At 41.1% G+C, this 14,838-nt stretch overlaps 1 protein-coding gene across 6 annotated transcripts in view; it reads right to left on the bottom strand.

The window, feature by feature from the left end:
• Nucleotides 1-14,838, bottom strand: part of DLGAP2 (DLG associated protein 2) — a 2,662,056-nt gene that overhangs the window by 310,487 nt on the left and 2,336,731 nt on the right. For all 6 annotated transcript variants that reach the window (XM_069606086.1, XM_069606087.1, XM_069606085.1 and 3 more), the window contains one exon: nt 13,463-13,878. In XM_069606086.1, the coding sequence (XP_069462187.1) occupies nt 13,463-13,878 (416 nt within the window). The remainder of the gene's footprint in view (nt 1-13,462; nt 13,879-14,838) is intronic.

The raw sequence follows: 14,838 nt of genomic DNA, 5'->3' as shown, positions 1-14,838 counted from the left end.
TTCGCCGCAAGCTGCAAAGGTAAAGAAACAAGGACAGCATTAATAACAATTCTTACCTGGGCAAGAAGCGAGTCCTGGCAGAACCCTGAACTTCTCTTACCTCGCCCATCTCCGGGTTTTGCCGCAACCTGCAAGGGAGAAGGAACAAGGTCAGCATTAACAAAGCACTTACCTGGGCAAGCAGCGCTTCGATCGCTCATCACTCCAGAACATCACCGCAACCTGTACAAAGAAGAGAAGAGAACACAGGTTAGCAATTAACACCAATAAACAGTGCAGCGTTCCGCACATCAATAACTCACCGTGGTCTTTGCCATCGTCGCAGCAACTCCGAGATCGCAACCATCCCTCTGAAAACAAAAAGAGACATTGTTAGGGAACAGCGTAGTGGAGCAAGATGCCGAGAAGACAGAGAAAACAGAGGGAAAGAAAGAGACAGAATAAAGACAGAAAAGACATTATAACTCACCTGGAAGACAGCAAACTGAGTCACAGCCGGTCTGGGCCTGACAGAAGTGCACACGGATCAGTGAAGCAACTAGGTCCACGGAACGCCTGCACCAACCACGCGCCCCTGCACAGAGACGCAGGACAGAGAGTTCAACGCACAAAAACCTAAGGTGAGCAATAACCCCAAGGTAGTAGATTTGGACCAGAGGGAGGTGGGAGTCCACCCATTACAGAACCAGTATCTTAACCCTCTATTCTCCTGTTGTAGGCACTACCCAACATCTAGCACATAACCAAACAGAGAGGGGTCCGGGATAGCGCATAGACCTCCATACAGTATCGTGTGGTGCCCCCGTGGTACCAGGTGAGCGTAACAATTTTGATTCAAATTTGATTCTTATTCAGCACGCCACATGCCTACGTCTTCTTATCTCGCCCTTTCAGAGGCAGGATGTCTGTGCTTAGTTTCAATTAGATGTAGCTACTGTTCGCTTCTTTTATTAGTATGATCTTTGCTTTCCTGACATGAGTCGCCTCTGTCGAGTTTTGATTCAGCCATCTCTTCTCGTTTTCGCAAATATGAATCTGTTCTCTTTTGGCCTTTAGTAACCTGGGTTGATTCTTCTTCTTGTGCAAAGTAGATATAAACTTATAATACTGTGCTTCGTTTTGAGGTAGATTATGTATAATGGCACTTGCTGCACTATTCTTCTACTAAGCATAGCAAGCCACACTGTTTTCTTAGCTTTCTTGCGGTTCCAAGCATATTTACAGGTGTAAACTGGTCACTATATTCATCTTGCTTAAAGCTTAAACTTCTTTGCATTTGACATCGTCCTTTCACTTTAGGTTCATGATATCCTTTTTCATGGCGTTTTGTCTCTTTGTGTCATTCTCTGGTCGTCGTTTCTTCTATCTGTGAGTCAGTCCGGGTTCTTGTGACATCACCATTCGTCTTCCATTAAGACCTTTTTGGTTTCTTCCGGGACTGTACTTAGGCAATCTTCATTTTGTCTCATTTGTTGGTAGGGTTTCCTCAATGGTTACCTTACTGTCCATGGTTTTCTTGGTATTGGTTTTTCACTAGGTGCTGTTCTTCTGATAGGCACTGGGCAGAGCCCTACTGCGGATCTCTGCTGGTTTATTTGCTCATCATACGTCACATATCTCAGTGTGAACACTCCTGGTACTTCAAAATGGACGATTGGAGTGCAGGCTATATTTGGGACCTTCTCTACAATGAATGTCCCACAACAGAGAGCAGGCTACAAGGTCAACTACAGGTGGGACACTTTGGCTCAAGGCCGGACTAATGAGAGATGATGGACTAATTGGGAGAGTGGTGAGTAATCTGATGTGACTCAAGCACCTGGGTTTTGTTTTGATTACGTGCTACTAGCCGAGCCGAAAGTCCAATGTTGGGTGAGTATGTAAACCAATCAGAAGGTCTATGGGGTAACCTGCTATACAATGTTGTCCAGACCAATCTGCTGCCATTTTCTCTGCTATAATCAGTATTATACGTATTTAGGTGTAGTGTGAGGTGTGCCTTAAAGATAAGAGGCAGCCAATGATGTACTAACCCCTATGTGTATCATAGGTACATATGTTCCCCTAACCAATCCCTTCCTTCAATAGGTTTTGCAGTTTACCATGTAGGATGATGTGATAGATGACGCATATTGGGGTATAAGACCTCTGTATAATCAAGTTTGTGTGTGAGTGTGTGAGCATCAGTCTGATGTCTGGTAGTTTTCCCTAATTTATTAAAATGCGAATAAAGTAGCATTTTGCCATATTCTTAGTCTGTCTGGCTATTTGGTCTGAGATCTTTATCGCTAATCCCATCAAGCACAAGAAACGCTTCAAGGTGCTAGAGCACATTTTGATAGTGGTGCGGATGGTTCAGGTCTAATCGACTTTGGCCCAGATCCAGACTTCTGGACGATTGACTGCTTCTGCCATTAGCCAGAAGACTGCACTCCTGCCTGTGGAGATCAGTGCGTAAGAGAACACGTGTAAGAAGATACGGTTGACAGGTCCCACTTTGATGAAATTCCTGTCCGGTCCACACAGGTGCCCTGTGGACAGAAGGCAAACTGGTCGGTTGGGGAGTAATCAATGCTGAAGGACTCGAGCTGAGCTCGGATATAAGTAGAACATTGAAAGTAGCAGAAATAGTGGGAGGGTCTGTGTTGTAAATAATATGTATAAATATAGCAGGATTTTTTGGGATTGTAAAGAAGGGAAATATATACCTCGATTCCTGGTTCCAAGAGGGGCAGAAGGGTATGCACTAATAAAGACTCCAAATAGGGGTGTTAAGTATTCCTGAGGCAAGGTCAACAAGAAGAGTGCATATCAAACTCCAAGATGGAGTAAAAATTAGATGAGATAAACGTATTAAAGGTAGTAAAGGAAGGAGGAAGCAGAAACATTAAAGTGAACATTTGTGTTTTTTAGACTAATAGATATAAAACTATAGTAAAAAATCAAGGTGATTGCTAGATTTTTTAATCAAGAGATTGACATCAATCATGAGGATAAACATCAAAGGAAACTAATAAGTAAAGAAGAGACTCTTAAAATATCAAGGATAAACCAATGAGATACTAAAAGTGTATAGAAAGTGTAAACAAAGGAACAAAAAGAACATTGTTGTATAGATTTTAAAAGTAGTTGAAAAGATATTTTGGTTTACATTATATGAATGTGAAAGAGTTTATAGTAGCCTTTACAGGCCAGACAGTATTATGAAGAGTTCCCTTAGATTCAGAAGTATTCTTGTATGGAGGGACTGTTTTATTATCATGGTTAAGCAGGTTGAGAATACCTGATGAGTTTTTGTTTGGATCAGAAATTCCCATGGGTGATAAAGAGTGGCAGATTATCCCTGAGGAGTTAGAAGCAGCAGTGGTCAGAGAGGAAATGGCAGTTCTTCAAATGACAGATGATGAAGCAAGAGGATGGAGAACACTGATATCTCTCAGTGAAGGATACAGGTTTACAGATTTGACAGATGATGAGCTGTTTAAGGATGAGTTAGTATTTTCCATTAGTCTCACTTATTGGATTAAAGTAGAGAACAGAGACATACAGCAACGAATGGCACTGGTAAAAAAGACACCGTCATTTCTTCAGGAAGATTTAGAGAAAGTTCCAAAACCTTTATGGACGACAAGTTCACATAATGTGGGTCTATTGAAAGGAGTAGGCACCGTTAAAATCAAACTTAAACCAGGAGCGCTTTTGCCACGAGCAAAGCAATACCGCCTGTCTCGTGAAGCAGATGAAGGTATATTTGAGAACATTTCTGCTTTGATGAAGCAAGAAATATTGGTGCCAGCTGATTCTTCATGTAACATGTCTGTGTACTCAGTGAAAAAATCAATGGGGGGGTCATGGTGATTAGTACTTTGCCCCCTAAACAATATAGTTGAAGATGAGTTTCCTTTAGTTCCAACTCCTGCGACTATATTGTGCAACATCCCATCTAAGGCCAACTATTTCAGTTATAGACTTAAAGAATGCATTCTTTTTCATTCCCCCTTCATGAAGACTTACAAGATTTGACTTCTTTTGTATAGAAATATCTGCCTGAAATATACTCGTTTGCCCTAGAGGTACTATGAGTCCTCTTCAATTTTTAACAGAGTACTCCCGATGGACTTCGGTAATGTTCAGCTCAAAAGTGCAATTATTCAATACATGGATGACATTTTAGTGTATAGTGAGACAGGAGAAAGATGCAGAAAAGATTCAATTAAGCTTATGACTATACTCTCAGAGAAAGGGTATAAGGTAGACAAAGAAAAGAAAAGTTACAATACTGTCAGATCTTGTACATAGGACAGTCGATTTCTCACAAAGGAAAGAAAGTGACACCTGAGAGAGCAGAAACAATTATGAAGACTTCAGAACCTAAAACAGTGAGAGAAATGCAACAATGTTTAGTCCTATGTAACTATTGTGGGGCCTGGGTTTTCAATTACAGTGCATATATACAACCACTTTTTAAAGGACTTAAATAAACAATTTGGCAAAAGTAAAATAACATGGACAGATGAGACGACGGAAGGATTTGAAGAATTAAAAAAGGCAATCAGTACAGAACCTGTGTTAGGAATTCCAGATTGTCATGAATAATTTTCCTTATTTTCTCATTCAAATGGAGAAGTCAAGACAGCAGTTCTCACACAGAAAACAACATTAGGACATGGGCAGGACCCATTGGCTAACTATATTGGAATTTTAAATCCATTTATGAAAAGACATTATTCTTGTGAGCAATCTTTAGCTGCTGCTGCATTTGCGATTGAAAAAGTTTCATGTATAACAATGGGGTGTTCAGTAACATTATTTGTAGAGCACACATTAGTTGCAATTTTAGAGAAGCCCAAAAGTACATTAACCACACAAAGAGCATCAGGATATGAGGTAATTATTTCAAAGCCTGCGATTAAAATTGTTAGATGCAAGAGAGTCAACCCAGCAATGTTCATAGCAGAACCAGTAGGAGAGGATGATTATGTACACGATTCCACAACTTATACTGAACACTATGATGCTATTCTTTAAGCTAGAGAAAATGCAATTGGGAAGAAGGAAGTTCTCTTTATTGATGGTTCTTCAAAAATTAAAGAAACAACTGGCGAAAGGCGTACTTGATCAGCAGTAGTAAAGCTAAACTGAGAGGTCGAATTTGTGGTAGTGACAAGCGCGAGATTGCCTTTGCATTATTTAGCACAGGCTGCAGAATTAGTGGTGCTTATTGCCGCGCATCAAAGATTTGACGATGAGGAAATGACAGTGTACCCTGACTCCGCCTATGTGATGTCAACTCTGCGCGCAGGTTTGTCACGCTGGAAAAGGAGAGGCTTCCTCTGTGAAGACGGCCATCCAGTGCAACATGCAGCCATGCTGAATAAGCTTATTGAAGCATTACAACTCCCTTTGACACTGGCAGTCATAAAAGGCATAGCGAATACTAAAAGGGAATACGTCATTTTTCACACAAACGAAGCCGCAGATTTAGAAGTCAAAAAGGCAGAATATTAACCAACAATTTCTAATTTTGAAATTGAAGATGTTACACAGATGACATGACGATGCATGCTGGTAAAGAAGGGCTTTAACATGCTGTCTATTGTCCAGTTAATTGAGACACATGGTTGAGCACCACAAGAACAGAAGGATTTATGGTGGAAACAGAGGTGTTCTTTATCCCCCACAGAGGCAATTTGGGGGCAGGATAGCAAGCCAGTTATGCCTCTAGCATTATTGAGGGTAGCACTGGTGTAGCTTCACTACCTCACACATACAACTCAAGACAGTCTTGCTGCTACATTTGCAGAAGATTGGTTCACACTAAATTTGCTTGAGCACTTGATACTGTTTATTGTAAATTCCATCATGTGCCAGAAATGTACTGCAGGGCATACTTTGCGAACCGTGAGAGGAGCAATCCCAAGACCCAATGGCTCATTCCAGCACCTACATATAGATTATGTGGACATGCTGCAGACATGCAATGCTACAGATTAATGCTGGTTGTGGTATGTCCTTTTTCTAAATGGATCGAGGCATTTTGTAAATGAATTGTTTGAACAAATAGTTCTTCTATTAGGCATTAAGCATATGTTTTCCTCAGCATATCATCCACAGGTGAATGCATCTGTGAGAGATTAAATGTATTATTAAAAGAGAGGATTGTAAAAATAAAAGTGACTTTAAAGAAGGGATAGCTACATTGCCTACCCCTTGCCTTATACACCCCAAGAAATCAGTCTGGCTCAGATCATCATCTAACTGCTCATGAGTTGGTGACTGGATGCTGTTTGAGAACACCCCTTGCTCCTCCAACTAGGTTAAAAACTGATGTCCTCAATATAGCGAAGGTACTGGGTGACGAGATGCATGATTACCTAACAACAATGGCTGCAAGTGTGTCTTTCATGTTTCAACAGGTCCAACACCAGAGCGTGGGGTCAAAGAGAAGAAACAAAGATGATCAACCAATTGAAACAGAAGATTTTTTGAAGCAATCCAGTCTATATCCAGTGGACCAGGTGCTGGTACGAAAGTTTGAACGCACTTGGAGTACACCTCATTTTGAAGTACCACATGAGGTGGAAGAAATTACTTCCACAGCTGCCAAATTAAAAGGAAAATGAGCCTAGCTACATTTACATGACATCAAACCACATAAAGGAGAAACGATGACCCTTCCTGCAGCTACCGATGGTGAAGCAAGAGAAGAAGTTCCATGCATGCAGACCTTTTCCATGGCTAGGAGCAAAGATAAGGAAAATGAAGAGCACAAAAACACTTTAAATTGAGGACCAATATCTTTAAAATTTGCTAAAGAATAAATAGACTTGCAGTTATCCTGGAACTTTTTTAGATGGGTTCAAGAGACAATGCTTTCAACTACTGCAGCTGACAGAAGAGAAGCACGCTTGATCTTTATGTTACCCATTGTAATGACACTACACACATTTTTGTATGCTGTTTTTTCATATCGATTACAGTCTTATGCTGCTTTAGTAAGAAGACATGTAAACATTGTAACGTGTTTTGGCAATCCTAAGAATAATCACATTATTTTCAGGATAATCAGAGCAATTATCTTGCAGTTCCTGATATAAAGGTGTGATCCATAGAGAATTACAGAGTTATATATTAAATGTCCAAGCACAAATGAGGAGATTTCAGAATGTAAGAGCTACATTGCCATCAAGAAAATCAGTGAGTTTTCGTGGATTAATAATTGTGATATCATTTTGTATTATGATTTGTGTTTCCTCCTAATTATTATGGCATTCAGACATGTTATAAGAAATAATACAGACATGGTGGGAAACAATGAAACATTCACTATTGTCCCCAATGAAAGCATAAATATAATTTTGCATAATTTTACAAGGCACCCATTTCGATTTAAAAGGGGTGTTGAGGAAGACCATGAAAATATAAATACATATCTTGATAATTCAGCTAATTTAAAAAATAATGTATTGATATTGCACTAACCCCTAGGGAGTGTATGTGAGGTCTCTTCGACTCAGGGCTATACTTACCGTCTAGGCCCCAGCGAGAAGCTTTTATGATGATGGTGATAGCGGCTTGGCTGGTGTTAGCTAAACCCTAGGAACAAAACATGCTTTGGAAATTAGTAGAATGCCTACAAAAACGATGGGTAACACTAGCAATGGAATGGGTGACCTACAGTGTAGAAGGGGGGGCTGGGAAATGTCAGCAGGACTGGGGAATGGCCTTGGAATACATTTGAGGGGATTATATGGAACATTGGTGTCCACACAATTTGGGAATATTGTACATTATGTAATGGAACAGGCTCTCACGTGATCTCAAATGGACTGGTTGGACTAGAGACAGGTGCTGCTGCAATGGGGGGGTAGCAGAGCGGTGTTGGGAGGGCGGGTTTGCTATTGTTTATACAAATTAAAAATGCCAATAAAAACATGCTTTAAAAAAATGATTACAAAAAATAATAATGTATGTCATAAGCACATGAAGGAGGTAGGAGAGAGAACATCAGATGAAAGCTGCTATGTCTGTTCCTTAATACTGTATGCCATGAACTAAACAAGGACATTTGTTGCCAAAGGAATGCCTGCACAGAATGCAACATGTCTCAGTCATCTAGCAGCGTGCACAACCAGAGGGCAATAAGGAGGAAAATGGACAACTCTATGATTGCGATCAAGTGGAATATTTCCATATGAAGATACCTATGTGAAAACAATGTATCCATCCCAGATTGGAGAACAAATATAAATTGTTGCGATGAAGAGGATAGATTGCTTGATACAACTGAAAGAGCAGGAGAACCAGGATGCTTGGAGAGACCTCAGCTATTGGTATATGGTTGTTTTACCACCAGTACTGGATGAGAAGAAGGGCTTTTATCTTTCCCTGAACACATATTAAAGAAGGAACCAGTAAGCATGGTGTAAATGGTGAATGACAGATGCCTAGAATCATGGGCCAAATACTCCAAGCTACTTAACATGGGATGACAACGAAGCAGGACCAGTATCTATAATTCCATTAAAGAATGCAACAGCATGCTTCAAGAATGAAGGCCTGGTTCTAGTTTGTGAAAACAAAGGATGTTAGCAGATAATCAAAGCCCCAGGAATGAATGGAGGAACTGCAGAATTGATGGACCAATATTGGGCCTGTGGATCCGGAGCTTACATGCAGTTGCCTAGGAATTAGGAAGGAATATGTTCCATTGTAGTAATGCATGTTCCAGCATTATTGATTCTGCAACGTGATCTCAAAATGGATGGATTTCCAAAGATGAGTGAACACCAGAGGAGGAAAAGGTTGCTCAACCTCCACCAGCTGAAGAGAGAGAACTATTTCTCATCAAAATCAATAAAGGCTTATGAAGATATTCCAGATGAGCATACACTGAGCATACACTGTTCAGCAAGACAGCAATGATAATGACATCTTTATTTATGCCAGGACTCCATACTGCAGTAAATTCCAAGTGGTGGCAGATTACAAGATGGGAGCTGTTACAGACGATCAATGCAACAATAAAATGATTCTATGCATCAGACAATAATTTAGAGCCATCAGGCTGATGACTCTCCAGAACAGTTATGTTCCGGACCTAATTACAGCAATGGAAGGAGGCGTGTGCACCAAGGTTGGGCCTTCTTGCTGTACATTCACACCATCCCATTATGGAGAAAATGGAACCCTGACAGAAGCAATAACTATGCTGACAACCCTGCATACACAGATGGAAGATAGATGAAGCTGATGCGACAGCAGGAGATGACTGGTTTTCATTTCTATCATCATGAAATTTGCAAGAATGTACCTCTCAGATAAACTCCCTTTTGTTACTAATTTATATTTACTGGTGTAGGACGTAATTCCATCAGAGTCTGTCAAACTCATCTGACTGTTATTGGCACTGTTTTGCGTTAGTGCTTTAATGTTTTATTATTTATCTTATGTTGTCTATGTTATGTCATGATGTGCGTTTTATGTGAATTGGCATGAATTCTAATAAATCCCCTGGGTAACAGCCAAAAAATGTAATCAATTAATGAAAAGGCTGAGGAGCTTCGATGAAAGAGTTTTTCCAAACTAATGCAGCTAAGAGCCCCGGAAGCCTCTATAATATAGCTACCATAGCCCCATAAATGTAAGAGACATTAAAACATGAGTGCATCTTCAGCTGTATTTGAGTACAAAGGCTGATGAGAATATTCAGAAAGAATGACAATTCTGAGAAGGAGTACACATTTTGACGTCGAGTCTGGGTATGACTGAAAGTGAAGCACTGCATTTATCCCAATTTTGAAGTAGAATAAGCAATTTGATCAAATTCACCCAGTGCGTCAATGCCACACAATTTTTACAAATACAAAAATAGAATAATAGTAACCTTATTCCTGGTTTATGCGTGTTATTTACCAAGGCAATTAGTCAGACATCTCAGAATATTGATAGCTTGACTTTTCAACTGAAGTACACTATCAAGATATCTCCCACTTAGGTCTGGCACTCAGTGCATTGCCATAGACGTAGTACTGCCAGTGCATTGTAGAGGTTTCTCCCAGTCTTAAAGTCAATAGTACTAATTACAATAGAAATAACAAAAAATACAAGAGGCCTGATTTACAAAGAGTTTTTCAAGGGGATTTTCCCATTGAAAAAAGCATTTGGAAATCAGGCCGTAGACGTCCTAAGTAAGAGTAAACCAACAAGGAAGTCAATATTGAAGTTCACAATTATCATTAACCACCAGAGCACTAATGGGCACCCCATTAGCATGATGGAAGGGGGTGCTGGCCAATCAGGAAGCTCGGAACGCAGGCTGAATTCTCTGTTATGAGCCCAGGTTCTGAGCAGCCTAAGTGCTGCTTGCCAGCGCGCCCTTCCCTTACCCATTCTTCCCTCACCTCTTAGCACCTCTGAAGTTATACAGGGGTGCCACGGGTATGTTTAGCTGAAAAAAAGAAAACTAACATTGTGGTGCTGTGCTGCATGGTACTTTCTGATGTCCATTTCTATGTTGATGACGTTGCGGTCATCAACATAGAAAAACGCCTTCAGGAGTATTTGCGGTTCAACGTAAGGTATGTTTTCTTTTTCAGTTACACATCACTACCACCCACATATATACTACATGGATGTTAATGACGATATGGCCCTTGGTGTTAGGCTGACCCTGCCAGTAACGGCACCACCACGCCGCATTAAGGGACACTCACTTTGCTCTGGCCCTTATGTTGGGAGGCAGGCCGTTACCCACAGGGTCGGTCCACCACCTTATGTCATATTGCCTAAAAAAAAGTATTTCTTTCACAAATGCTCATCATGTTTACCACATTAGATTGAGGATACACGCTAGTGACACTTATATTTTGGAATGCAATATGTTTTCATTTCACTCTGTTGCATCGAAAGATCTTATCCAGTGACTTTAGTTCAAATACTGATGCTGGCACAAAAACAAGCTATAAAAAGTCTAAATTGCAGGTACTAAACCAGTAGAAAGTTGCCCACTGAATATTCTTTACTCGTGCCTTACTACAGATGGCAAGAACGCCACAGATTTGGAGCAAGAGAAAGGGCAGGATTATACCTGGAAAAAAGACCACAGATTGGGGTGTATAAAGATGGCAATGGTGGGACAGTGGTGAGGGAAAAATAATAAATATCATAGGGCAAGGAGAACCAGATTTAGATAGTGGGTGCGGGCCGATGGGTAGGGATGAAATATAAATGCAACTGTCAGGAAAAACATCATAGCGTAAAAGTAGGCAGGGGCAGGCACACACCAAATGGCTTGGAGGGTTTGCTGACACCAAAGGAGAAACGTTGAAAAAAGAGTGAAACAGCATTTCAACAAAAGTGCCGTATTAAATATTTTAAATGAAAAATGTTTCAAAATATAGTCAACCAAACTATAAAGAAATGGCATTGGTTCACTGAGTCATTGTTCATACATTATACACTGTCCTTTAACCTTTTATGAACATTTGGTGATATCCACTTGTGTCCAGCATATATTTTAGCTATTGAGTCCAAAGAGCTATAATTCCGATTTTCTTCATTTTGAAGCATTGTACATGCGGTGCCATTGACTGCATTGAAGACCTACTCGCATGTGAAATGTGCACATCTAGACGAGTCATTGTGATCCTTTTCCCATTGCAAGCACACCTACATACCACTCCCCTCTGCAATTTGGTTGAATATTTAGTTATCGATCCATCCTTCAAAACAGAAGCATCTTGCACTCTCAGAATGGGATCCAGGCATACAGCGTATGATGCTCAGGTGCAGGAATCCCAGTCTCCATGGATACATATAGAAGCGGGAATTGACAGCTGGCAAGGCCCACGAGCCCATCTGGCCTACCCTTCCAATGTTCCAGATTTATCAAAGCAACATACTTCTTGGTTGCTCTTTCCTCTACACTCGATTTCATCTTAAAACGTTTCCAAATGTGTTGATGAAGATACGTTTCAGAAAGACTGGCTATTTAGAGTCAAAGGCAGCAATGTTATATGTATTGCAGTGAGCAGAGAACACATGTTCCTATTTTAAAACTTTTCGGGTCTGTTTTAAAAAAATATATAATAACAATTGTTATCAGCTTCTCAGAATGCATGGACTGCATTCAATAACTTCTGGTATGGGCTGCCTTGCAGACATTCTGACTTCAGTAGGCAATGGTAGGAAAGAACAGTGCAACTTCCCAGCAAGGTTTCTTTCAGCAACACACCACAGCCCCTTAAGGAGTATCTTTCTGCACTGCATGTCCAGCCTGGCAAGCAAAAGCTAAAACATGGAAACATTGTTTCACATTGATATAGAGAAACCTATACTCTTACATCACAAGGACAAGAAAACAAACCATACACAATCTCACCTCAACACTCCATGACGCCTACCAACCGCACACACACCTATGCTCCGAACTGAAACTGCCAAGAGCACATCACAGCTCGCTTGCTCTTCTGCCTCTCAATCCGACTAACTTCCCTGCCACCTTTCTTGCCTTGCAGATCCGCCAGAGCGCCAAAAGACCACGCAGGCGGCAACAGTGCACGGTATAAGAACCTTTAACATAACATAACATCACACCCAATGCATGTTGAAGTTAAAACCGTTACAGTTCAACCAAGTTTACAATGAAAATGTGTGCCTTAAAAGACAACTTTGTAGTTAAAACAAAACCACATTAAATGCACTAGCACAGTGTATCTCTTTATTAGAGACGATACAAATCCATAACCTATATTGCTGGTACCACTCTGTGCTAACAGGCTGTCGACAGAGCAAGCGGTCATTATCATTTGGGATAATTGCCCTTCCCCAAAGTATGGCCCTTGACTTTGCCTAATGCCAACATTTCATGGCGGGTCATCCTGTGTTAATGATTCCTCTGCGTTGCAAATCTGTTGAACCATGGTCTCTAAGGGGGCACCCGCTATCCCAAAGCATATATTTTTCAAGTTAGGAGGTGCCTGATTTACAAAAGCGTTTTACAATGGGGCTATCGCATGGAAAACCCTTTGTAAATTACGCTTAAGGAGTTTGTAAATTAGTGTTATCAGCATGTGTAGCACCGCCCAATATATTACTGGATGTACAGGATGTACTCAAGATGCGAAACATGATGGACCTAATGATGGTATCAAAGGCTGTTCTCCAACAAAATATTTTTTTTAAACTAGTGCTTTACATATCCCACCCCACACACACATGTATCCTGTTTTGTTAGACAACATGGCCCTTGATTTGTTGGTGCAAACTTTGGAAAGCCATCATAACTTCCGTTTTAAAGATATTGTCATGGCTGCGCCATACCATTATCGTGCCTACAATTAGCCCTAAGGCATTCTAAAAAAACACATGTTTTAATCTCAATAACATGAGTTCCAGTGTCAAATATGTACGTCCTAATGATATTTCAATCTACAAAGTGGTATGTGAAAGTAATACATACCTTCTTCAGAAAGATCATTTTCTTCTGCCTCTCGCTCCATATCTTTACACCATCCTTCTAACCGCTTAGTCTCTGCATGTAGCAACTTCATGAACCAAGTCCCATCTTGCCGACAGGGGGATATTCTGCCCGTCTCCACCGTCTCATGCGATTGCTCCAGCCATGGGTCTGGTGGGGGCAGGTTGGACGTGTCCACTGGGGATCTATAGTCTTCTCTGTAACTGAAGAGCCCCTGTGTCCGTACAGTTCTCACGGCACCATACTGGGTGGGCGTGTTTGGCTCAGAATGCCGCTGAAACGAGGAACCAAACTGAAGCCCCTTGTCCTCCATGGTGATGTGTGCGGGGAATCCCTCCAACTCCAGATCAGCCTGAACCGCTGCCGTCACGCTGTTTGACCGCTTAAACCTTCCATGTCTGAATGACAATAAGAAAGACGGTCAGTGATATGTTTAACCATCGTAATAAGACATCAATTTGCCACTGTTCTCTTTTTCTTATATGAGAAAAAGAATTGCAATTTCCTAAGCAGGTGGAAGGGAACAGACCTTGTCTGCTAAATGTGGCACATTTTCTGCTTTTTAGAAGTAATGATTTCTAGGTCGAGGTTGGACAGTTTCCACACCATGCAAAGCAATTCCTAGCTCCTTTGCTGAAGGTCAAATTGGCAGCATGCTCATTTAGAATACTGTTTGATGGCCATTAAAAACCAATCCATATGGAGCTCACAGAAGAGAGTTTCTATAGTGTTTGAGTAAAGGCGTGTTATACTAGATAGTGGTGGTGTAGAGCTAAATCACTATCATAGGGTGAAGCAAACGCCCTACAATGCACTGAAAGATATGCAACATTTGCCACTTGGGACAGGAGGGCTAGGAGCAAAGGTCGGGCAAGGACATAGGGCTGTTCAATAGGCCTGAGAGGAGGTATGATTCGAGTGTGCCCATGAACAGGACCTCAGGCTGAACATAAACAAAGGGGCAGAGAAGGGTTCATTGACAGATCAGAATGTAAAGCGAAAGTTGAGTGACAGCAGGCAAGTAGGTGCAGCGTGCCACTGAATCAATCTTCTGCAATAGGATAAAAGGCCCGTCAAAGGGCCTCCATCTTGTTATGGGAGCAGGCCGTGTTTGTAGGTATTTGGACTTTAAAAATGCAGAAAGGTTAAGGCTTTTCAAACACCTCCACATGGCCACAGCCTTAAAGAAAGGAAGGATATTTTATTTCATGGAGCAGTAACCAGGCAGCAGAGACCTCAAATTCCTCTACAAAATGCAACATCAGTACACCATTCTGGGGGATGGTTGGAGGTTAGAGTGGGTTCGAGATTCATCACGGTAAGCAAAAAATAGTGGGGAGAGGAAATGACATATCAGA

This window comes from Ambystoma mexicanum, chromosome 4p (assembly GCF_040938575.1).
Source record: "Ambystoma mexicanum isolate Mex_15411 chromosome 4p, UKY_AmexF1_1, whole genome shotgun sequence".
Classification (NCBI taxonomy): domain Eukaryota; kingdom Metazoa; phylum Chordata; class Amphibia; order Caudata; family Ambystomatidae; genus Ambystoma; species Ambystoma mexicanum.
Note: the sequence above shows the minus strand (reverse complement) of the source record. Positions and strands in the feature narration are given on the sequence as shown.